Here is a 26,635-nt window from a genome sequence, read left to right as displayed (position 1 = left end):
TTATAGTCGAAATTCTAGTACTACGCAATGTTTGTTTTGATTCGCTATGAAAGTTTGACAGATAAAATGAGGGGTTATTGGTTTTTCCTTTGTTTCGAGGGGTGAATCGATTAGCTTGGGACCGAAGAGAGTACCAGAGCTGAGCCAAAAAGTTGAGAACGTTATTTCGGGACCTTCTAGTCTTAGAGTTACCTCTATGGTAGAACCAACGATCGGCAATGTCCCTTGAATTCCCAAGTATCGAGATTACTGCAGGTTTAAAACGACCAGATGAATCCCTTTTCGTCGTTTGTTTGAAATATTCCTCGCACTCCGCTTCTTCGATGGAATACGTACTCTTGATATGGCAAGACTCAACCTCCCAGAACCGAGCCAGCTGATCCTCGATTGATGGTTTATTGGCAATGTTTTCGACATTAGCGACTAGTGTAGAAGGTATCTGCGTCTGACTCTTCCCTGAAACTACCTAACCCAGGGCGGTATTCTGCAAAATGGGTGCTCCGGTACTGTGTTTGATCTGACCGTTACAAAGAAGGTCGCAGAAGATGTTAATGCCGAAAATCAAATCGATGGGAGCTGATTTGTTGAAAGTCGGATCCGCCAATACTATATCGGATGACCAACTGGATGTGGAGACGGCAACATGTTGATTCGGCAATTCCAGTATCAGCTTCGGAAGTACGTGGAATTTCCAATTCTCCTCAAAATCAGCACGGTGTGACTATGGATGCAAATGATGGTGGTGTGTTTAGATGAGGTAGTCGAAAGGCCAACACCGCTAATTGGAACGAATTATTTGCGAACGACGTAGCTTCAACCAACAAAGTTGAGCTGTGATCCGGAATCCAGCAGCGCGCGAGCTCAGACGAAGTGAAGACAAGAGCCGTCGACAACAATACAGTTGCAGGAACGCTGAGTTGAGCTTCGGCGAAGTGGCTTATTTGGAGGGTAGGGACCGCGGTGGCTTGGGTTTGATTTTCTTCTGGTCGAGAATGGTTCTTCGGTGGAGCAGACGATGGATGGTGGTTTTGAGTTGACGATGATGTTGAGGGTGAATCCGATGACGAAGAATTGGTGGAGGATTGAACCGATTGAGTATTTGGGACGACAGTCCTTTGGTGCAGCATCGTATGGTGTATCTGTTGGCATACCCGGCAGGTTCCACTCGTACAAGTTTTAACGAGATGCGAAGGCGAAAGACAGTTGATGCAAAGAGCATTATTTTTGGTGGCATCAAACCACTGCGTATGAGTCATTTTTCGAAAGACTTCGCATTGGTATGGTGAATGAGCAGAGTGTTTGCAAAAAGGGCAGGATTTCTGAGCTGTCACTGCAGAATGCACCACATTTTGCTTGGGAGTTAACGAGGTGGGACGCTGTGAGGAGGAACGAGACGCATTTGCTGCACGAGACTATGACTGCGTAGAAATTCAATGAGTTCGGTGTATGTAGGCACCACCGTTGACCGTCTGTGCGTCTCCCAGTGACGCAGGGTGGCTGGATCTAGACGAGAGCTGGGCATGAAGACCAATAACGTACTCCAATTAACCACTTTATTCGAGCACTTAAAATGACGTTTACTACCACTCGAACATTGAAATAAAACATCATTTTGAGATTTTTTCTTCTAGAACCTCGAGAAAACTAGCCAACATTTGTTTGGTCCAGTTTTGTGAAACCGCTGGTAGAAAGTCACGCCAAAACTGCTTGACAAAGTGGTCAATTCTTCGGCTGTTCTCCCGCTTTCTCTAGCATCCTCAAATTACGCTCGAAGGCATCGATCAGACGATTCAAAGCTTCATGACATTCCCTTTTTATTGGATCGATGATAAAAAGGGCTTCGACATACGATTTAACAATTAAGTATTTATTCTCGTATCGCTTTTCAAGGAGTTCCCATGCAACAATGTAATTATCTGACGTAACTTCTATCGCTTCGACCACACGCTTTGCATCCTTCGACAGAGATGATAGAAGGTCAGGAAATTTGTCTACGACACTGAGTTGGGGGTTTGAGTCGATAAGGGACCGAGATGAATCACGAAACGATGGCCGAAAATTGGGAGTTTGATCTCACGTAGGTTTACCCGACTCTGAGGGACATTCATAGGGGCAGGTTGCCACATTTCAATGCCATGAGCGTGCATCTCGGACATAATGAATCCCTTAATTCACAAATACGTGAGCTCAAATGCCGCACGAGCACTTCTATTTGCTTGTTCCACAGACTGTTACTGAACTACCTTCCCTTCCTTTGCTTGTTCTAGTGCCTCCGATTCCAACTTTTGCTTCAATGAAGATTGGAAGTTTTCGGATACTTCTAGCTGCAACCTGGTCTCCTTGTAATCCTCAAAAAATCTATCATGTCAATCTCTATGCTCTTGATCATGTTCCTATCTCTATGCTCTTGATAGTTATCCACCAGATATGCCAAATTCTTCAACAATCTTGACAGAAACTCTCACTCTTCGTTAACTTCTTTACATTCGGTGACATAATGACTCTTGCTTGCACTAGAACAAACTAGGAAACTCGTGTGAAACACGTGTGCACCAACTCCAGTCAAATTACAAAAATCTCCCGAATTGTAAAAGTGATGAAAAATTTAATGATGCAGAAAACCTCAGCTAAGTTGGACTACCTGACGATCGGTCTTATGTAACATGCAGGTAGTACTACTTACAGTGATCGGTGGTGAACCCAAGCCATGCCAGGCGGTGATACCTACGCCAAGCTGCGGCAGTGGTACACGCAGCCACGCTATCGTAATCCAACGACAATAGCACTCGAGAACAATACCTCTTTTTTATCGTCAATAGCACCTCCTAGTAAAGCGACGATTCTTCGTTTGTGGGTTATTACGCAATCAGCAACTGTTAGCACCAACCACTATCTCACATCGATTTACTCTTCTCACTTTAGCCACGCAATGTTAGTGTTCGATAAAGGATTTCTTTTCTCGATCAGTTCACAGTTTTTTTTGTTACGAACCGGTAGAAATCACTTTGAACCGATGACAACGAAATCGCAAGCACAAATTCCAAAAGCGAAAATCCGGTTCGAATGACCATACATTATGTAGACTCTGCAGATCAAATGTGATCCGATAGAATGTTTACTGGCAACTTTCTGCTATCGGGTTTTATCGATCTGTGGGAAGATCGTCAAAGTAGTAATGTGCGATAACGATCGGCTCCTAGATCGGATACTGCGATGGTCGGATGAGGTATGCATATGAGCAAAAGCGAGATGACTACTGATAAGAAATTCGAGCAGTTCCAACCTTCCATAAATTACGCTACGCGGTAACGTGCCGGCAACCGTGAAAATGCAATTTAAACTAATTCAAACATTCCTAATTTACTACCGACCTGTTAAGTAAGCTAAGCTTTTATCCATCTACCCTAATTAACTAAAATTAACTATGAATTCAATTCAGCTTCTTTCCAATTCTAACTATTTAATTTTTCGTTTCTTCAACTTCTGACGTCACAGTAGAGGGTCTTCCTTTTCTATGTGATTATGTTCTTACTTCTTCTTCTCCGTTGACTTGACTGCGTTCGCTGCTCTGTTAATGTATACACTCCTTCACGTGCTACTTATAGAGATTAGTGACGTTTAACGCACGCACACTAGCAAGTGTATCACCGTGTAAAAGTTGTTTATTATTTTCCTTCGACTAACCTCAAAATTATATTTGATATCATCAGTCAACAACTGATGTTGCAGAGTAACTCTTCGCACATAAATACTTTTTATACGCTTTTATAAGTACCAATTTTAAAATGGTTGTAAACTGTGTTGTTCGTTAATGTTTAAGTTACGGTACGGATGAAAATATCAGGATTTATTGTATACCGGCTGTGCGCAAGAGAACGGACGAAAAATCGCGTAAATTAATGCTACTACGCAGATCTTGATGCTTGCCCGTGACCCTCCTCCGTATAGAGATTTTCACGTCCGGTTGTATTGGTGCGATATGTGAGAGCGTGTTAGTGAATATCCGAGGAAAATACATAACAAATCGATATCAAACTCATTTTGACAGATTTACTTTCATACATTTTTTAGGTTAGCCAGAGGAAAATAATAAACAACTTTACACGGCGTTGCTCCTGCTAGTGTGCGTGCGTTAAACGTCACTAATCTCTATTATCGTGTATGCAGTCGACATTTCGTTTCCGGTAAACCAGCACTTTTGGATGACGTTAATAACTTTGACTAGATTCCAAGTCTTCACATGTCGAATGTTCACACTTCAGTTCAGCACCAGGAATTCCAGGAAAACGTACCCAGCTGGAAAGACAGCCTAAATGTTGCGTTTGAATTGTCGCAGCCTTCGACTGCAAACCTATTGTCGAACTTTGTTATCGCTGGAGGGAGTGGAGGAAATTTGCCCACTAATATGTCTGATCACGCACTCGTTTTCAAACAGCATGATAATGTGGTTAAAAGGTAATTTAACTTATCCAAAATTGCTGGTCAATCGATTAACTTTTTTTTTAGTTTAGAAACAACAGAAGCTGGAAACAATATCGTCGGTGATAGGACCACAAATAACGACAGCGGATACCTGACCAACAATGACGTGCTCGATAGTACGGGAGTAAGTGAAGGAATCTTAGGAGGTGAAAACATTGATTCAAGCTTGACTGGCCAGTTAACTGACCTTCCCGCATAAACGCGAACCATAAATTGACCTTACCTAAAATGGTTAAAAATTGTTTATAATCCCTGCTAAACTTTAACTGAAATGGTTATAGAACTTTACATGAACGTTTAATGATAAAGTTTCAACCTTATGTATTATGGTTTTTTGGAACTGGACCTTACAAATAATGGGTTGTTAAGAACCATTACCATTCCAAAATCTTGTTTTCTCCATACATTTTCGGAAAGAGAACTATATTAGAACCTTTTAACTTATGGTTTGAGAAATTTAATGGTAATGGTTATGGTAGTCAGTAAGGTCCACGAATGGTTTTGTAACATCGATCAACTTTATGTGGAATATATCGCGAATTGGTTGCCTGTAATTTACTGATTACCAATTCACGATATATTCCACGTAAAGTTGAGCGATAATACAAAACCATTAATGGACCTTACTGACTACCATAACCATTACCATTAATGTTCTTAAATCATAAGTAAAAACGTTCTTATATAGTTCTCTTTCTGAAAATGTATGGAGAAAACAAGAATTTGGAATGGTAATGGTTCTTAACAACCCATTATTTGTAAGGTCCAGTTCCAAAAAACCATAATACATAAGGTTGAAACTTTATCAGTAAACGTTCATGTAAAGTTCCATAACCATTTCAGTTAAAGTTTAGCAGGGATTATAAACAATTTTTAACCATTTTAGGTAAGGTCAATTTATGGTTCGCGTTTATGCGGGTTGCGTTCGTGATGAACCAACATCCTAATTACATTCAGAGCGATGTTCAAAAGTAGAAACTTACCTAAAAATAGTAGTATCAGTAGTATCTCACGTTGTCATTTCTATTTAAGGTTTGTGATGGTCTCGGAGACGATTAAAACTACTATCCTTCAAGACAGTATCAGCAGCTTCAGCACACAAAACTCTATCATCCATGAAGTGCAGAATGAAGTAGCAACTAAAGAGAAAGTGGCCTGTAATTCGAAAGACTTCCCAATCGAGAACGCTATACCAAACGATATCTTTCAGAGTGATGTTTCTGTTCAAACTGATGAATTTCTGGAAAACGATATGAGGCAACTGCAAACTGCATTGAATCGTAGTGAAAAAAAGTTCAAACAAATTAAAGTTCATGCAAAAAGACTGCAACATAAATTAGTCGCTGTTCGTGGATCAGTTAGACTCACGGTGGTTTCTCTTAAAACCAACGACGTGAAATGTAAATATTTTACTGGCCTACAGAGCGGACGTGTTTTGAAGCATTTGTTTGACGCGTTAGTAGAGGACATTCCGAGTTTTTTAGGACTTACCAGGGAAGAAGTATTTGTGCTGACCCTCCGTAAGCTTCGATTAAATGAACCATTTTGTACGTTGGCTCATTTATACAACCTGCAACAGTCTGTAATTTCAAATTATTTTTATGAAACCATCGATGGAATATTCCTTTTCATGACAAAAATAGTAAGATTCCCTTCCAGAAATGTGCTACGACAGCATATGCCATTGGCATTAAAAAACAAGTACAAGGATGCAGTCACTGTCATTGTTGACTGTTTCGAGATTCCCATAGAATCTCCAAATCCAAAGTCGATGAAAGCGAATGCAAATGTGTTTTCTAATTACAAGAAACATAAGACTGTTAAGGTTTTGATTGGAATAAGCGCCTCCGGAAATATTATCTACATTTCTGAAGCTTTCGGCGGGAGGACTTCAGACAAAGAGATTATCAAAATGTCAGGATTCCTGAACTTGATCGAACATGGAGATTTTGTTATGGCTGACCGGGGGTTTTTGATTGATGAATTGCTTATGCCTCTTGGGGCATCCGTGGCCTGACTTGTTCCACAACGAACTGACAAACAACTGAAGTAACTGGATCATCCTTCTGACCAACTGATTTAATAATTATTCGGATCTCGATTTTGTCGCACATTGCCCTATTATATATTTAATGTTTTTTTTTCTTCTTCATTTTTCTAACGTGCTTATACATCATGCTCGATCAATGCATGTACTTACATATTATTTAAGTTATTTATATCAGACTTGTTAGTATACATACGAGACATCAATTCAGGCAAAACAACATTTTTGAAAAAACAAATCGCCTTTTCTTTATATGCATTCCAAAACTGTTCATTTCGCTTGATTTGGAAAATCAGTGATCTTTTGGGAGACCAGATATAAAAATATCCAAAGGTGGCATTGCAAATATGCACTTGCATTAATGCCTGGAAAAAATATTTGTGATTAGTGTTTAAGACAATCTCGCCATTACAGTCTTCGATTGTATAAGGATCGCTAAGTTGAGTTAGGACTGTTATTATGTCATCGCAGTCACGGACATTTGACTTCAACGACAGTAGTTCCATGGCAACTGCAACGAAAAATGGCATCAGGTGAAGCTCCAAGACACGGTTCTGCATCAGAAATCACCAGACCAGATTTTTCATTGATGATATTGCTGTGCAAGTCAGCAATTGAACGATACAGAGCGTTAACTGCAACCTCTTCATATTTTTTTTCCATATTTTATAGACGACGAAGAAAACTTTACGGCATCTGGGTAACAAATTCTACGGAGTATTGTTATTGATGGTTTCGAAATAGGAGTATAACAGACTTCTTTAAAAAATTGATGCGGTGATACGGCCAGTGCGGAAAGTTAACCACCATTTGCTATTACTTTGGTCCTGTGTAATGGTTTCAATTTTCTTCAGCATCTCTGGGTCCCTGTTCATATTTTTGTACACGTTTTCAGCCAGACCTCTGAGTTGTTGAAGATTGTACATAGAGTTCTGAGGGTTGTACAGCAGTCGCAGGTTGTACACCTCTAGGTTCAAACGAATTTCGTTGTCTTTGGAACACGCCAAGCATTTAAAATTTAAACCAGCTTCCCCACAAAATTTTGTTACTGCGGCAACGTTCCACTCATCGTGTTGGATGGCTTCTAGAAGAGCAACTTGACGAGTTACATCAGAAGCATCAGGACACCGGTACGGATATGTACGTATTACTTTCCGACCAAAATCTATATCCCGTATTTTTTTGTATAAGTCTGTAGTAATGGAAGTCGGAGGTTTCTTCCAATAAGCTGGTAGATCTGTCACAGAGAGCTGCAGAAAGCAAAAATAAACGTATGAGTAAAGCAAGTGCACAAGATGTAGATGAGTTAGATTACTTGATAGAAAGCGATCAAATGTAATGTCACTCACTTTTTTCTCTAGTATAGCACTTCGGATCCCATCTAACGCAAAAAGAGTAGCTCCAACGTGGCTACAAGCTTCAAGAATTCCTATTGTACAATCACAGTGTGCAGCTTAATGTCGTTTTCGTTTTTGTTCAGTTCCAACCCAGTTTTGCACCAGTTTCAACCTAACTGCTGTCAAAACGTTTTTTTATTCGCACGGGTTGAACCTAGTTCCACACTAGTTTCAACTCCAAAGTTGATAGGTTCGCACTGTAATTTTTCACGGTTTACTGGTTGGATTCACCAATACAACTGCATCTGAGCTGTCAAACTGTGCGTTGTTGGATTGTGAAAAAAAAATTCGAAATAGATATGCAAAACGTTGCGTCTGTGGTCAGGGATGGAAAATCATTTACATTCATTTCGTGCATTCATTTACATTCATTTGCCTCTAACTTTTTTCATCAACAGAATACAGTTAAATGATGTATGAAGCTTTTGTAGCTTTTGATATTAACTACAACTGTTAATCATAACTAAAATATGAATCTCTTATGCATGATGAAAAAGAGCTGGCAGAACATGTTATTATTTTTCAGTGAATGCAATTTACATTCACTGAAAAACAATGGTGGATTCTAATCACTCTGATTCATCATGCATAAGAGATACAGATTTGAGTTGTTTACAAAAGATGCAACCAACATAAAAACCTACAAAAGCTTCAAACTCTATTTTACGGAATTTTGTTGATGAAAAAAGTTAGAGACAAATGAATGTAAATGAATGCATGAAATGAATGTAAATGATTTTCCATCCCTGTCTGTGGTTGCTTTCGCTGCCTCTGCAGTTCAATTACTGGAATCGGAATCGGAATCAGATTCTGATTCCGATTTCGATGAACATATTTTAATGACGATTCTCAGAAAACCGAAGTACAAAAAATGCCGGGTCAATAATTTCGTCAGAGACGTAGTTGAGCATTTTTCGGAGGAAGAGGTAATAAAATAGATTATATGCAGCCGGTAAACGGAAGTCAGCTCCAAGCGGCATTTTTATCAGTTTTGAGTTTGCATCATGAACAAGCAAAACATATTTATTTCTAGTTCCGACGTCACTTTCGGCTCAACAAAACCACAGCCAATACGATAGTTACGAGATACGCAGAATCCGAATTCTTTCGTTCAAACTCCGGTACTGGACGCAGGAATGTTCCAGCAAACGAGCAAATGTATGCTTTTTTGTGGTAAGGATTTTGGTTTAGCATTTATATGGTCATAATACTGAAAGATTTTCAATATTTTTTTACTTAACTTCATTGAGAGAGGAGGTGTTGTGAGTGTAGATGGCAATTTATCGTAGTTTTAAATCTTAAAATCCTCTGATTTTCCAATCCTGAATATTTTTATTTTCTCTGAAAACCCCTCTGCAGGGTGCCTTCCATTCATTTTGACTAAAAAAATGTTTTAGGAAATTATGGAATAATACGATATTATGATGGTATTTTGTATGTGTAAGGAACAAGACAATTTTTTAAAGTTTGTGTTTGACACATAAAACCTGTAAATTTAGCTTTGACAGAGCCACAATGAGCGATTTTCTGATCGCCTCTTCGCGAAGAGTGAAGAGTGAAGAGTGGGTGAGATAAATGACAAAATCGCTTATTGCGACTCTCATGCAGCAACATTGGCTGGTATTATGTGTCAAACACAAACTCCACAATCTTTTCTTGTTGCTTACACAAACAAAATATTATTATAATATCTTATTATTCCATAATTTTTTAAAACATTTTTTTAGCCAAAATGAATGGAAGGAACCCTGCCCCTCTGCACATTTTTTTTTATTTTCTCAAGAATTTTCCTAGGGGAACGCAATATCCTTTAACTCCAACGCAGGCAACGGCTGTAATTAAATTAATTCCATTAACTACTGTTTGCATTACATTAATTACACAATGTAGAACCACAGACAAACAGATATAACACTCGCAAGTTGTTCATCGAACAAGCATTTAACGGCCAATTCAAAAGTATCGTAGTTGGTAGCACCACCACCTGTGGCGCGCATAGTCAATTCCCTTGCGTTTGACTTTACACACTACCGCCATCTGTTCAGCGTACTACCCACCACAGTGTATTCAACAGATGGCGGTAATTTTAATAACCGTCAGTACTACTTCAAAACGCATTTATTACTTTAAGTACTTTTGATTGCATTTTAACTTCAAAGCACCGGTTCTTTGTATTACGTGCCCCTCGGAATTTTCTTAGAAACAAGTTTTAAGTTATCTCGTTCAAATTATTCATAAAGATGACGGGAATCATGCTCAATACCATAAGGAAGAAAACCAGAATCCAGGGTGGAAAAGTGATGAATTGGTTTTACGAATTGTTTAAGGAATCTTAAGTTTGCAAGAAATTAAGATCCAAAGAATAGTTTTTTTAAGGTTACGAACTCATGTTTTGCTCGATATCTGAATTTTATTTTCACCAGTGATTTTTTTTTTTAAATCGGCGGCTGATAAACTTTTAAATTTTTCCTACTTTAGTAAATGCTGAGTATTTAGAACATATTTTTTTTTTACCAAGGGATCATAACCTTGCAATAAAAGTCCTTTTAATGTTATACATAAAATCAAGACGAAACGATTTGCATTTAGAAAATGTTACAAAATTGTGTGACTCCGACAATTGAGCAAAGCAAAATTATAAAACATCTTTGAAAACTTAGTCTTGGTAGAGATCAACTATTTTATTCGATAATAGGTTTTTAAATAATTATCATTATAATTAACTTGAATATTTGATAGAAACATTTTATTTTAGATTTTGCTTCAAGTGTGGATTAGGAATGAGATAAAAAAATTGGCACTTTTGATTGTTTTACGACTATCCTGGAATATTTTCTACCCAATTGCGATGATTCAAAAACTATATATTTGCAAGTAAAATTTCTGAAACACTAGAAACAATTTGGATTCTAATTGGATTTCCCTTCAAATTTTCAACAACTGCTGAAATTTTTAAAAATTGAATTTACAGTATTGTTGGTATTTTCATGAAACCTCGCACTGTTTATTCTATTTATAAAATACTCTTGTTATATTCATTGCAATTCCCGGGTAATTTCTTCAGATTAACCTATAAGCATTTTTCAGAAACCTTTTGAAATTCACCCCCGATCTGCTATTGAAGTTTGCTATTAATTTTCTTGAAACCATCCTCAGTACACTCCTGAAAATTTCCTCAGAACTTTGTTAAAATTCTTCTTAGAATGTTGCAAGGGTTCACCTTGAAATTCCCTAAGATTTATTAAGAACCGATTAAAATTATCTCTCGGGCTAAACATTTCTTTCGTAGTTTAATGGCTTGTTGTGGACGACTACGTAACTAATTTGCAATCTGCTTGATGTTTCTTCAAGAGAAAAGATAGGCTAAAAGATAGAATAACACATGTGAACTTACGACCCTCCTCCTTTTTGTGGGGGGGGGGCGGATATAAATGTTCAAATTTGGCAAATGTAGTGCAGTATGATCATAGAGGTAACTCTAAGACCAGAAGGTCCCGAAGAAACGTGCTCAACTTTTTGGCTCAGCTCTGGTACTCTCTTCGGTCCCAAGTTTATCGATTCACCCCTCGAAACATACGAAAAACCAATAACCCCTCATTTTATCTGTCAAACTTTCATAGCAAATCAAAACAAACATTGCGTAGTACTAGAATTTCGACTAGAATGGGACACGTTAATCGTTTGCTTGGGACCAATAGGCTAGTCAAGTAGTAAGCCAATTTAAAATCGTTAGTTTCGTATTGATTATTGGTATGATGCTCATAAATGATTAGGTTTTGACAAAGTCTTACAAAATTAAATAATTTTTGGCACAAATTTCGATAATATACCTGCAGTTAGTAAGAATCATTACCAATTTGCATGTATGCCACACTCATATCCGGCCATATCTTTTAGCCAATCACTTCTCCTTGATGAAACATCAAGTAGATTGCAACGTAGTTGTCTAAAACGAACCATTATTCTAAATAAAAATTCGTCTCGGTAGGTTAAGGGGTGATTCAACTTTGTAACTATACTGTACTAAATCCTGATAAATGTGAGCGTCTTAGTGGAATACCTGTATAATGAGAGAGAGAAGGATTAGTATTTTCCATTTAATTCCACTACTTTATTTGCTTATCCTTGGCAGATACGCGTATTTCGTCTACAATGTGCAGACTTCTTCAGTGTCTTGTACTAATACTCGACTAGTTGAGTCGAGTATTAGTACAAGACACTGAAGAAGTCTGCACATTGTAGACGAAATACGCGTATCTGTCAAGAATAAGCAAATAAAGTATTGGAATTAAATGGAAAATACTAATCCTTCTCTCTCTCATTATATACTGTACCAAACAAAAAACACCAACGAATTCTGCTAGATTGTACTGATTTTAAACGATTTTTTTTAGGTTTTGTGCAAACAAAGATTCGTATCGTGAAATCGGCACCCTGTTCAACATGTCGGAATCATCGTTTTTTAAATGTTTGAACCGTATTTTGGACTTCCTTTACGATGTGTCCAAAACCATTATTCGGTTTCCAGATTCAACAGCAGAGAAGGAAAGGATCGCAACCGATTTCAGAAGTGTTAGTTAAAAATGAGATAATTCTGATGTGATCAGCGAATATTTCAAATTTTTACAGATTTCTGGTTTTCCAAACGTGATTGGCTGTATCGACGGGTGTTACATCTACATCAGAAAACCAGCAAACAAAATACGATCTACGTATGTTAATCGTCATGACTTGTTGTCAATAACACTTCAAGGGATTTGTGACGCGAAGAGAAGATTCATTGATGTCTGTGTGGGGTCTCCTAGCCGCATACACGACTCAAGAATTTTCTCTCTGTCACCTGTTAGTGACGAGCTACCTGGCATATGCCATGGAAAGTACCATCTGCTCGGTGATGCGGCGTATCCCTTGCGGGAGTATTTGCTTACTCCGTTCAAAGATTATGGTAATCTATCACAAAAGGATACAAACTACAATCTTAAACACAGCCAAACACGTGTTAAGATTGAGAACTGCTTTGGAATTTTGAAACAAAGGTTCCGTCAGCTAACTCGGCTCGATTTCTTTCGTGTCGAAAGAATGTGCAAGTTTGTTTTGGCTTGTTGTACACTCCATAACATGTGTATTGATCAAAATGACACATTCAACGAAGAAGCAGCTGATCCCATTGAGCCCGATGAAACCCGAAGCAGTCAGATTCCACCTACCGGGCCAAGTGGTTCCCAAAGCACAAGGAATGCCGCTTTGCGCAGACTTGGAGAAGTTAAGAGAAGTGAAATTGCTGAAACATTAATGCAATAGAAATTCAATAAAACGACTTTTAATCAAACTCCATCATGTATTTCTAGTTTTTAAGCACCACTCTGTGGGATGCCGGGTCCATATTCCGGTCCCAAGTCTAATTTTGTTCTAAAAGCACAGATACAAAAATTTCATTTGAATACGGTATGACCACAGACAAACAGACATAACACATTGAATATTTCTCACTGTAAAACATCGTCACTAAAACATTACCGCCATCTATTGAGTACACAGTGGTGGGCACTACGTTGAACAGATGGCGGTAGTGTGTAAACGTCAAACGCAAGGGAATTGACTATGCGCGCCACAGGTGGCGGTACTACCAACTACGATACTTTTAAATTGTTCGTTAAATGCTTGTTCGATGAACAACTTACGAGTGTTATGTCTGTTTGTCTGTGGTATGACCATAGAGGTAACTCTAAGACCAGAAGGTTCCGAAGAAACCAGCTCAACTTTTTGGCTCAGCTCTGGTACTATCTTCGGTCCCAAGCTAATCGATGCACCCCTCGAAACATAGGAAAATCCACGAACCCCTCATTTTATCTGTCAAATTTTCATAGCGAATCAAAACGAACATAGTGTAGTACTGGAATTTATACTAGAATGGAGTACGTTAATCGATTTGCTTGGGACCAATAGGCTAGAGGAAATCAAGGTCAGGGTGCCAAGCTTCTTCTTTCATTTGCGGCAAAGATACCAAAAATCGGTTCGAGAATGGATTTAATTGTGATATTGTATATGTTATTTTATTTGACATGAACATTTCAAAGCTGTACGTAAATCTTCGTGTAAAACCAAACTCCAACTAAAACTGAATTAATTAATTTTCTTTAGAAGTTCTTCCAATACATTATTTAGCCGATCCAGTTTCTCCATCTTTTCGCTGTGTTGCTTTGCTTTTTCCTTTCCTCTTTCTTCTTTCCGTTCGCATTCTGCTTTGTACGCCTCCAACAGCTGAAATGAAGCATCCGCGTTGCTAGTCCTTTTGCTGGGCGGCGTGGATGTAGTGGAATCTGTGACATCTGGGACAGAGCTATCGGTAGTAGACAGTTCCGTTTCTGCCAATCGTTTGCGTCTGATGACAGTGGGTGTCATGATGATCTCCGGCTCTATTGAATCATCGACTGATGCTATTTGACCCATCTCCTTATCATAAGGTGTAGCAATGATCGATGCACCGGATGTGCGGTTATTTTCCAATACATCCTTGTTCTTCTTGGATACGTTCTTGTACCGGTTTTCTACTTGTAACGCAGAAAAATTAACGCCTTGTTGTTTATAAATTTCTTGGGAAATATTTTCCCACAATTGTTTTTTGTTTTTAAATTTTTTTAGCGGTCCAACATTATCCAAGTTAATCAAATACAGATTCAACAGGAGACGCGTCTGCTCCTCAGTCCACGTCATCACTGTTTTTGTGGTACACGATGGACCTGGGCTGCTGATTTCAGCATTCCTCTCGTATTGTGGTGCTTCCGTTCTCAAACCGTAGAACTCAGCAACTTCAGTGATTTTCACTTGCACCACTGCATAATCTGAAGACAAAATTAAAAATATATCCCATGAGACATGAATAATAGCAAGAAATAAATTAGCAAAATTAAGTTAGCAAAATTAAAAATAGGTATATCCCATGAGACATGAATAATAGCAAGAAATAAATTCATTATTTCAATTTTTGATTAGAAGCTCCAGGGGATATTCAAAATAACTACACTGATAAAATTTCAAAGATTGTGTTTATGTGTCCCACACATGCATTTTTAAAATGTGATCAACAAATGATATCTATGTGTCGGACACATACTTAATATGTGTTAACATAAAAGCCATGTGTAACCACACATACTAATCATTTGACTCATAAATTTAATGTGTGATTCTGAGTGGATTCTGTTTATGTACGGAATGAAAATCATGTGGAATTTTACATGGAAATTCGTCAATAAAAATGTGTGGAATTGTATTAGTGTAGGATAGACTAATTTCTGGAAAAATTTGGATTGTTGTAACTTCGTCAAATATGGTCCGATTTTAATTCTTTTAAAAGCATTCGACTGCAAAACTAATATATTTTTATATTGTTACCACGAAAATAACCATGGTCAGCGGATACAAGTATTATTAAGCTTGATTTAAAAATCGAGATGAAAGTGTGTGGGTTCGAAAAACATATCGCTATGCTCACAAAACGAAGCTTTTTCAGATGATATATAAAAACCAATATATTTTTATAAAATTTAAGAACCCAATTGCGTTTTTACACCAAAACTTGCCGTGCGATAGCTATTTCTTCATATTTTTCTTATTAATAGGCTCTCTATATATTCATGAAAAAACATAAAGAAAGAGCTTTTGCAAGGCATGTTTTGGTGTAAAAATTCATTTTTTCTCCTATAGGCCCATCTACATTTAAGATTCGTCAATGATTAAAAAGGAGCTCGTCTGCCTAGTGGCAGACGTTTTTGCTTACTGAGCAGAGGACCGTGGGTTCAATCCCCAGCTCCTTCGCGTTATACGATCGTTAGGACATCAATTCAGCTTATCGTTTACCAAAACGAACCCTGCTGCAAACCCAACCCTATTACCCAATATCCCAGTGATTCCTCGTGGAAGTGCAGAGGTGTTCTCGGCTTCCATCAAAGCCAGTGTCACGTCAACACATTCCTATCCCTTCCTTTCTTGACCTCTTGACATTGAGGATGATTGCTAGTCCCAAGCATCGTCTATTGGTTCTCTGTGTAATTACAGCTGGTCTGGCAATAACAGAGTAGCAACCGTGGGCGGTCAATCATGCTCATGCTCATGCTCAAACATTCATGTAAAGTTTCATAACCATTTCAGTGAAAGTTTAGCAGGGATTATAGACAATTTTTAACCTTTTCGGTAAGGTCAAGTTATGATTCGCGTTTATGCGGGTGTCGCACGGCATGTTTGGTGTAAACATAGAACTGTCGCATGCTCCCTCGGGGGGATCCTGGAGTTTCCGAGAGCGGCCAATATGGCCAATGATCCGTTTGAAGTTTATGGAAGGCCTATTCATGAAAAACCATGAAGATAGAACTGTCATACGGCATGTTCAGGTGTAAACTTGAAGTTGTCTCCTGCTACAGGGTTCCCCGGGGATATCTTGGTAGTTCCGAGAGCTGTCAATGTGGTCAATGATTTATTAAAAGTCCATCAAAAGTCTAATGATGAAAAATCATGAAGAAAAAGCTGTCACAAGGTACGTTTTGATGTAAAAAGCCAATTGTCCCATGCTACATGTTTTCCCGGGGTTATCCCATGGCTCCAAGAGTGGTCAATGTGGTCAATCAGGAGGTTCCGAGAGCGGCTTATGTGGTCAATGATGCATTTTAAACCCTCCATCAGGACTGATTCCAGGGAAATGGCCATATCTCGGTTAATTATAAGCCGATTTTATTTCTTGGCAAATCACTCGCTTTGGAAATGGTTCTTCGTTCTGTTTATTTACTGAAAAATGTCGATTTTAAACCGGCATCCTAAAGAAAATTTCATCACAGATTCAGCATGTTAGACAAGCCCTCCAGAAACCCGGAATATCTCCGGTATCCGGTGAACATGGTTACTTTTGCGGTCACACTATAAAACTATACTAGTTTTCCAGTCGAATGCTCTTGAAAGAATTAAAATTGACCGAAAATTAGCCCATCCTAGTTATTTTAAGTATCCCCTGTATTAAAAGAATTTCACTCCGTATTCAAACAATACAACATGTTTTCTCGATAAAACTATTGCAAAGGCTCATAGGTTTTTGTAAATAAAACCAAAGCCCTTTCCTCCCAAAGCGTAAACCGCCAACGCAAACCATCAGCATCTCTCATTGCATAGAGGAAAGTTTCCTCTACACGATGATGCGATTGATTTGCGTGGGCGGTTTGCGCTTTGCGTGGAAAAAGCTTACAATGTCATTATCGGTCGAGATTTCATACTATAACGCACCTGGATTACACTGGGAATGCCTCCGGCATCGCAGCCTTGTAAAAAACAATAAACCGACAAAATGAATCGCACTAGCCATAAAATCAGGCAACAAAAAATGAACTTACCTGCTTTGTTCCGAAGCAGCACGAACCCTTCCACTTGTTGCACGGCGTTCCCGTTTTCGTCCACCACGAGCTCAAAATCGGTGAGATTGATGATTTGTCCTTCCATTTTATTTTAAAACGCGAAAAGCAGAAAACGGCGTCGGAAACTGCAGACGGAATTAGTGAAAAAGTGAAAAAGCGCGATACTGCAAACAACAAGCAAAAAAGTGTTTGACAGCTAACTTCACGCGATGTCACACACACCAACATACGAAACACTCTTCAAACTGAAAACGTTTTTTTATTGCAGAGTCAGGTTAACACTAACCCAGGTTCAAAAACGAAAACGACATAAGATGCATCCGTCTTCCTTCACTATAACCCACGGCTGGAGTGGCTTTTCATTTAACGAGAATGAATGATGTACTCTTCCGTGAACTACATACATATCGTGAAGTTTCCGCCCGGAAACATTTTTCACCCACCCATTTAAAAAAAAAAAACAGCACGGCATCCATTCCTTTAGAACAGTCCTTCGGCATCCCCGTAAATGGGTTTTCATCCAGCACCAAGAATTGATAGATTCGGGCGAACGTTACATTTAGGGGAACCTCCTTCTGATTTGTTTTTACGGAATATGGATCGACTCCGCAAAGCTGAATTTTTTGGCAGCTTCTTTAGAGTCGTGAAATGAAAGTTTTGATTGATAAAAATAGTTCAGCAACTCGTAATTGTTTTTTTTTCCAAATTATTTTTTCACTTCTGAACAGCTTACCATACTTGAAATTTTTGACAGATGTTTGTTTTTTTTTATTTTCCTCGGATTATCACTACTACACTCTCACACTGCGCACCAATATTATCGGCCGTGAAAATCTCTATTGCCCCATCGCACAGTGGGAAAAAATCGACATAAAAGGAGCAAAATTCATTATCTCTGATCAGCGCTGATTTAACCTTTGCAAATATTATCATTCTTATGGGAAAAATTCTCAGAAATCCAGTGGAAATAGATTCGTCCTGTGCAGAATAGAGCAAGTTTGGGTTTTTGGAGCATTTTACTCAAATTTCTTAAAATTTTGTAAAAATGACTTAAAAATACCTCATTGTGGTTAATATACGTTCTGAAATATTGTCATTCTTGTAGAAAAACATCTGGAGAATCCATTAAAAATGGTTTTAAACATCACCAGTCTCTGCAGACTATGCATTTTAGTCAATTTTACCCCTATTGCCTTATTTTAGATATTTTTTAAAAGACAGTAGTCAGTGATAAGAAAACCTGTCCAATGATAGCCCTTCTTGAAGGAAAACACCTTAGGGATCAAAAAATTACGTTTTAGATTACATCGAAATGTAAGCTGATGTATGGAGCCATTTTTTTCCTAATACTCCCCTATTTATGAAGTTAATCAGTAGTGTTACACGGTTATACGCGTTAGTGCCTGTCATACTATACCCTCGTGTACTTTATTTTTGTAAAAATTATTGAGGAATCGAATGGTGATGGTTTCATCTTGAGAAAATTTTAGTAAATTACCCATTTTGCCCAATTTCCCCCTTTAACTGAAGAAAACAAGTCATGATATACTTTTATAAGAATTAAGGCCTGTTATTTTGATCGTTCGGGTACTTTCCCGCTGTAAAAATGTGTGAGGAATTTAATGGTGATGGCCTCATTTTGTGCTCACATCAGCTTATTACCCATTTTTCCTGATTATCTCCGTTAATTAAATCAAGTAGTATTCGAATTCACGCATGTAATTTAGATATTTATCGAGTACTCGTTTATTATATCATTGTAAATATGTTTAAAGCATCAAAAAATGCTTGTCTCGTCTTGCGCAATATTTAGATAACTAAACATTTTGCCCGATTCTCCCCTTTTATTGAAGAAAAAATTTAAAATCATACGATTATACAAAACATTCATATTAAACCCTCAAGCACTGTCCTACTGAAAACATCTAATGGTGATAATCCCATCTTAAGTGAACCTCATATACCGTAGAAATATCATTCAATAACTTTATGTATAACATAAAATTAATTATTTCATAAGTCGCACAATCCGTGTTTCGTGTGTAAGGAAACAAACAACAATCAATCAACTTTCTAAATATCAGCTTCTTTCCAATACAGTTCCGTTTCAACTGATCCTAGTAGGTAATTCCTTACAGAGTATGTTCCTCACCACTTATCTTTTTATCTATATCCCTCCAAACGATTATTTCTATGAACCAGTAAATAGAAAACACAAAGATCAGTGCTGATAAAATTTATTTATTCTACACTCAAAATAGCTGAAAATGAAGACAACCTTAACCAACTACTTGCATGAATCTCTTTATCAAAGCAACTTCAGAGTATCGTAATCAACATTTGTTTTTCTTCATTCATGGCTGGATGTTCATTATCGCCTCCGTTGATGTCAATACTATTATTCGTCTTCATCTTGGCGGGGATGATTTTGAGGATCAAATGCATAATGATTACTTTAAACAAATATAGCGCTGAAGAACGTGTCGTGCAAGTTTTTACACACAAACCGATAATCACTTTGTCCAAAATGAATTTAATTATTTTGCTTTTGAGGATCATTTCTGATTTTGACAATTTTGGGTTGGATAATCAAGCACTGGTGAATATCAACAAACGCGTATTTGTTGATGTATAATGAACTCATTTGTTTATTTCGCTCGTACGTAACAGCGTTGATTTTCAAAACAAACGCATTTAATCTACACTGGGTTGAAGCGCTATTCCTTGTGTGTGTCATGGTAAATGATAAAAACAGACACTGACAAAAATATTGGATTTGATGAAAAATAATGGAAAAAATTAACCCTGCTGATCAAATCGATTCTGTTTACGATGCGTGTAACGTGAAATCATATATTCATGACTTACTCAAGGTTAAGACGTGACGGTTTATCTTTTTTACAGTGACAGGGTAAGGATGCAAGAAGTTGATATAAAACTCGATCTTGGGGTCTGAACGAGCCAATGCAGACTTTATCAAATCTGACAAATTGGCCTCTGGAGAAGTTTTGCGAGCAAGATGGGGACGAATATATTTATAATTTTTGTGGCAAGCTTATTTATCAACAAAATGCAATGGAAATGGCTTTAAAATAAATAAAATTAATTTGTTTATAATGCGTAGATTAGTAACCAATGATCTTACCAACTTATCTACGTATTCTGCTAAATGTGTGTATAGAGGTAGATTTCTTATAAACGGAAACTCAGTGTATACCTGCTCTTCCAAGATGTTGTACAACTCTGTTAACTTGTCCTTGTTCCAAAATTGGTTTGACAAGGCCAAACAGCTTATCAAACGCAGGTTTCTCATCACATCAGCATCCGCATTAAGAACTTCTGCTAACTTTTCTGGCTCAGAGAATAGCCTTCTGGCCATATTTCCATTATTGGAACTTCCGCTACCTCCAATTTTCGGGCGGTTTACGTGCATCTTGAAATGCCCTTCGAGTTTGTTCGCCATCTGTCTGGCTTTAGATTTCACGTCCGCATGTGTGAGGGCCGGGTGTCCTGGGACCGATTTTTTTTTTTGCCGCTCTCCGAATCATCCACTCCACACAATTTAAGCGGGTGTGAAAATACGATGTTCCTAATTGTTCGTCCGCACGTAATAGGGGTAAAATTGTCTAAAATGCATAGTCTGCACAGACTGGTGACGTATAAAACCATTTTCAATGGATTCTCCAGATGTTTTTCTACAAGAGTGACAATATTTCAGAACGTATATCAACCACAATGAGGTATTTTTAAGTCATTTTTACAAAATTTTAAGAAGTTTGAGTAAAATGTTCCAAAAACCCCAACTTGACCTATTCTGCACAGGACGAAACTATTCCCACTGGATTGCTGAGAACTTTTCCCATAAGAATGATTATATTTGCAAAGGTTAAATCAGCGCTGAGCAGAGATAATGAATTTTGCTCCTTTTATGACGATTTTTTCCCACTGTGCACCGTCAGGCTAACCAGGATCGTAACGCTGCTAGGTTCGGACGATCAGCTGATCGTTGTAGTAGTAGTTGCCTTATCTTGGATTGTCTAGGTAGTTTGATTACATCCTTGTTTCAGCAACCCACTTTTGGCATTATTAATATCAAATAAAAACAATTTTTCGAGCATCACGCTCGATGATTTACATTATCCGCCTACTAAGGTTGATGTTCCGACAGTTTCATAATTATAATTCTTCATTTGTATTCAGTAGGTGGCAACACCTTTACTTGTGGTTCAAACAGTAACTAGGCATACCCTCGGGCATACCTACGTGACTTCTGAGCTCTTTTGAATATTTGGCTCCCGTTTGACAGTTTGCTCGGCTCCCAGATGACAAGCATTTTGAGTTAGTTCGCAGTACTCAGGTTATAACATGTTATAACAGTTGTCAAATAATTGCAACACAGAAACAAACATTAAGATAGCGCTATAACACTTATAACTCTGTAATCCGAACGTACTATAATAGTCATCGTCAAGGCAAACCATGTCAATTGTCAGTGACAATGCCGTCAGCGACGAATATGTGCAGATTTTTTATTAGCAAAATTTGTAACGAAATTAAATTACTTGAGCAAAACAATTACGTGGAGCTGTTAAAGTGAACAAGCATCTACGTCCTGAACTACTTGGATAACAATATGAGACCCTGATCTTGTACATCATTTTTGCTCAACACAATAAAAACAACCATAAACAAACAACAATCCATCGCTTAAAACACGCAGTGCACTCAATTTTTCAACTTTACTTTCGCAAATATAAACAAATAACAACGCAATTGACGTCAACAATGATTCCGACACCACTGCCGTCTATGTCAAAATCACTACTGTCAAATCGACCAATCAGAAACTGGCTCGGATTTGACAGTAAATTGGTTCAAAACCGCTGCCCGATTGTCAAGCCCCGTCCCAGTTTTGGTGTGCTTATCAAACGTCAAAAATCTTCGTCTCGATCAGCGAGATCTACAGGTGAGGCCAAGACTGAGGCAGAAGAAAACTAGCTGACTTTTTCTTTCTCTCGATCCGGTGAAAACACCAAACAGTGGACTAGAGTTTCCTTCTGCCTCACCTATAGATGGAGATATTCTATGCTTTTGGAAAATTAACCACTTTATTCAAGCAGTTAAAATGACGTTTACTACCACTCGAACTTTGACATAAAACATTATTTTGAGATTTTTTCTTCTAGAACCACGAGCAAAGTAGCCATCATTTGTGAGTTTCATAAAAAATAGAAATTAGTTGGTCCAGTTGAGTGGAATCGCTGGTCACGCCAAAACTGCTTGATAAAGTGGTCAATTAGAAAGCTGCAGTATCCTTGGTTGGCAGCCTTGGTTCACAAGGTATTGTGTGTACCCGCTACCAGCACGCCAAGTGAACGAGTTTTTAACCACCAAATAGCTGGGCTGACCGTATCTGCACTTCAGTCAGGCATCCACCCTAACAATGTGGATAAAACAATCTCCATTCATGACAATTACAGCATTTGCAAAAAAATAGAGTTTTGCAGTTAGCAGTGGCTTACTGATGAGGATCGGATTTACATAAAGGCGAATAAGTTGTTATCCCTAAAACTATCTCTCGGTAATCACAGGGTCGCTAATAGCACAAATCTCACAATTATTCCGTGGCCACCTGTTAATACCAGGAACCTATTTTTAAACGCGAAGCTCAACCCGAAATCATGCACCTGAAAGGAAACGTTAAACTCTGGACAGTCAACTAAAGAAGAAGCTCAAAGGCTCACGATGTTCAACCTTCTAGACAGAACTTCCCGGGCGAGGCATGAAAACCCCTTTCTGGGTCCGGTAGAAATGAAAATGAACGAAGAAGATGGTGGAAAATAGTTTAAGGGCTAAAGATAAGCCGCCTAAATTTTGAACATTTTTACATTTTTTGTTTATTGTAACCTAGTGACGTCACATGCATTTTGCTGGGTACTTGCGGTTTTGTCTGTCTCTTCATAGAGGTGGGTAGGTCGGCGGCGATGGCGGCGATGGTAGAGGTGATGTGGTACGATCAGGTGGTGATGCTTGCTCGTATGGCGATGATGTTGGTGTTCTCACAAATACAGCGATGCTGTTGGGATCACCCGAGGGGCCACGATGCACCAGGTGTGCCTGACCGTTAGGCAACAACGGTGGTGAGTAGAGCGTCCATGAAACGGTGGCGATGCAGGGGCCGCTCGTGAAATAATGATGGCGGTGGGATCACCCGTGTTACTTCGACGAAGCTGATACCACCCGTCGATTGGCGATGACTGTGGGACCGACTGTGGAATGGCTACACTGGAGGAGCCGACCGGGAAACAACGAAAACGATGTTGATGACGATGGACAGGCGACCACTCTCGTATAATGGCGTCAATGCGGTAGTGGTTACACGAACACGTGTCTGTCTCGAGCCGTTTTGCCAACCAGAAAATGGTGGTCCTCGGTCCACTCGTCGCTAGTCCCGCTGTCCTTGAATGACCTCCGGCTGAGGAAGAGAATAACGGACTTTGTCCGAACAAAGAGAAAAAGGTCCCGTAGAATGGACCTACCCACCCAGTTATTACATGGACGTCATATAACTTAACCTTTTACAAACGTTATGAAAATCAACAATTACCTTTTTCTTACTGAACTCTGTAATAACTTATATTTTTTTCAGGTACTGAACTTCTGATCATTCAGACCTTTTCCTAGTGGAACGAGAAACGATTTTGTTTTAACCTAAATGTACATTTCTTTTATTCTGCCACTGGCTCTACCTTGACGTACTATCGGCAACACAACGTTATACAATAGTTAACACTATCCTCAGCCTACAGTTCCTCTTAAATATATGTTCACTGAAAGAAGAGCAAACTTTAAACTACTTTACACCACATGCAAAATCACATACTATTTTTACATGGAATAACCGCGCGCACTACAACTCCCTACGGAGGTCTTGGACAGAATGGGCCGAACATCAAGATTGCCGAGCATAGTAACCCGAACCCAAACAGTTGACCCTTTGTTTCCAGTAAAACATTTCCTTCCGTGGCATCATCTTTGGTTTCGCTTTTTTTTTCTGCAGCGAAGCAAAGCGGCGCAGTATTTTCCGATGGTTCAAACCGCTGTAAACAAAGTGGCTTTCACGAGATAATGGTGAGATTGTGCTAATAGGGTTGTGTAGAGCGCTGTATAAACCTACTAATTATTTATATACATGGTGACAGAGTCACCTCAAAATAATCACTGTAACCATCAGTTACAAAGTGACTATTATTAACAACACGCTGATATTTGACCTTTTTTTTTAATCTCTAACAAGTTGTGCGGGATTCTACGTATACCCGAAAGATATCATCTTCAAATACATAAACAAAAAGTTTTATGACTACAATGCGTGTAGATTCAAATATGTATCAGAGTAATAAAAGCATATAGTTTATCGCTATCAACAAATTAATAACGTGTAATCACCGACAAACCGACATGAATTACTATACAAATTACCATGACATTTCTGATTAAAGCACAAAACTGACATCTGCCACCGTGTTCGCGGAAAATCTTTATCCTAGCCACGAACACGGGTAAAAAAATTATGAATTTGTTCGTGTCCAATCTATTCTGGACAAATTATTTTTATCTAGATAATAACAAAACTATTGTTTTGACAGATGGGATCGCTGCACATTTGAATCGGCCGTTATGGATTCTCGATCAAGAGCTAAGTTTAAGTTTCATGTCGGTTTGTCGGTGGTGTAATGCTCAATAAATAATAGAATTCCTAGGGCCAATTAAAATGTTACGTAATGCTTTTAAATACAATCCACCCTTGCATAGCGTACTTTTCTTACACACTAATCCATTATACTTAATAAAAGGGTTGTAACACTTTGCCATACGACTCCACCCCCTGCAATTTTAACAACCACTTGACATACTTTTCTAAACAAATTCCGCATGCTCGACCAATGAAAACAGCTCAAAATTGAGTAAGAGTTACTCATATTTGAGTTCAGGTTACTCAAATTTGTGAAAACGTAGGTCACTCATAGAATGAGTCAATTTCCCGACACTTTTCCGAGGAAAACTTCTCGAATATGAGGAAAACTGATTGTGGTTTTAGCATAGAGGTAACTCTAAGACTAGAAAGTCCCGAAAGGAACATGCTCAACTTTTTGGCTCAGCTCTGGTACTCTCTTCGGTCCCAAGCTAATCGATGTACCCCTCGAAACATAGGAAAATCAACGAACCCCTCATTTTATCTGTCAAACTTTCATAGCGAATCAAAATAAACATTGTGTAGTACTAGAATTTCAACTAGAATGGGATACGTTATCGATTTGCTTGGGACCAATAGGCTAGTCAAGTAGTGAGCCAATTAAAAACGTTAGTTTCGTATTGATTGTTGATATTACGCCACCGCCGTAAAATTTTGATCTGCGCACAGGTCTAATTATTATCCCACACTCTGAAAAATCGTCACGTCTAATTTACGTGAAAACATAGGAGGTTTTCGTCCACCCTATTTTTCACGTAACTTTTACCGGAAATGCACGATCAAAATTCAGCTTCGATTATCTACGTAATTATTCAGGTAAATAACACCTAATTTCCACGTACTGCTTACGTGAAATCGGGGTGAAAACTACTGGAAAACTGGTAACTTTTACTTGTTATTCCATTTTGTTTAAAATGCTTTCACGTAATTTGTACGTGAATTTTGGATGAGAATAATGGAACTTATATGTAAAAGCAGTTACTATTATGCAATTTCATCGGGCAGATAACTCAAAAAATTGGAAATTATTGATTACTTGGTAGGGGAATTTACGTATTCTCGTCAATCTAAGCAGTGTCCACACTTCTATTAGCATTTTCTCAGCGTCACGCACATATATGACGTGTCTGTTGGTTTACATTCATCTGCTGCTTGCTTCTCTATCCATTTTAATCGACAGAATTCTTCAAAACTGTTTGAAAGCGTTTTTACAACGCTCCAAACTTCTCAGGTGAGTGTGACTATTGTCGGCAGCCTCGTTTTCTTCGGCAACCTTCCCATTAGAACTGCGTGTTAACCAGCTGTTCTATTATCGGCAACTCGAAATCAACCCCATTTTGTAGTGCGTATGCTTTATTTGAAGAAAAATGTAGCATTACTGGATTGCTCGATCGTTTAAATATAATCAGATTGAAGCTGAAAGGCTAAACAATCGTTTGGACACATTCAGGGAAGTGCGTTGATGGGAAAACATAGTGAAATTAACGTTTAAATTTTGGTTGCCGAAAACAGTCAATGGGTGCCGAAGCCGACATTTACCCTAGGTAGAAATGTT

At 38.4% G+C, this 26,635-nt stretch overlaps 1 protein-coding gene and 1 pseudogene across 1 annotated transcript; one reads left to right on the top strand and one right to left on the bottom strand.

Moving 5' to 3' along the window:
- Positions 1-7,574: 7,574 nt before the first annotated feature.
- Positions 7,575-18,389, bottom strand: LOC135707126 (uncharacterized; annotated as a pseudogene).
- LOC135707106 (putative nuclease HARBI1) lies at positions 8,710-13,227 on the top strand. The gene is made up of 4 exons (XM_065228840.1): positions 8,710-8,852; positions 8,960-9,099; positions 12,321-12,498; positions 12,556-13,227. The coding sequence occupies exons 1-4, from the start codon at positions 8,766-8,768 to the stop codon at positions 13,225-13,227; spliced, it is 1,077 nt and encodes a 358-aa protein (XP_065084912.1). The 5' UTR covers positions 8,710-8,765.
- Positions 18,390-26,635: the final 8,246 nt, after the last annotated feature.

Source organism: Ochlerotatus camptorhynchus, unplaced genomic scaffold, assembly GCF_037179485.1.
Source record: "Ochlerotatus camptorhynchus isolate MF236.1 unplaced genomic scaffold, CSIRO-AGI_Acam_v1.1 ptg000304l, whole genome shotgun sequence".
NCBI classification, from domain to species: Eukaryota; Metazoa; Arthropoda; class Insecta; order Diptera; family Culicidae; genus Ochlerotatus; species Ochlerotatus camptorhynchus.
This window is presented reverse-complemented; position numbering and strand designations above follow the sequence as displayed.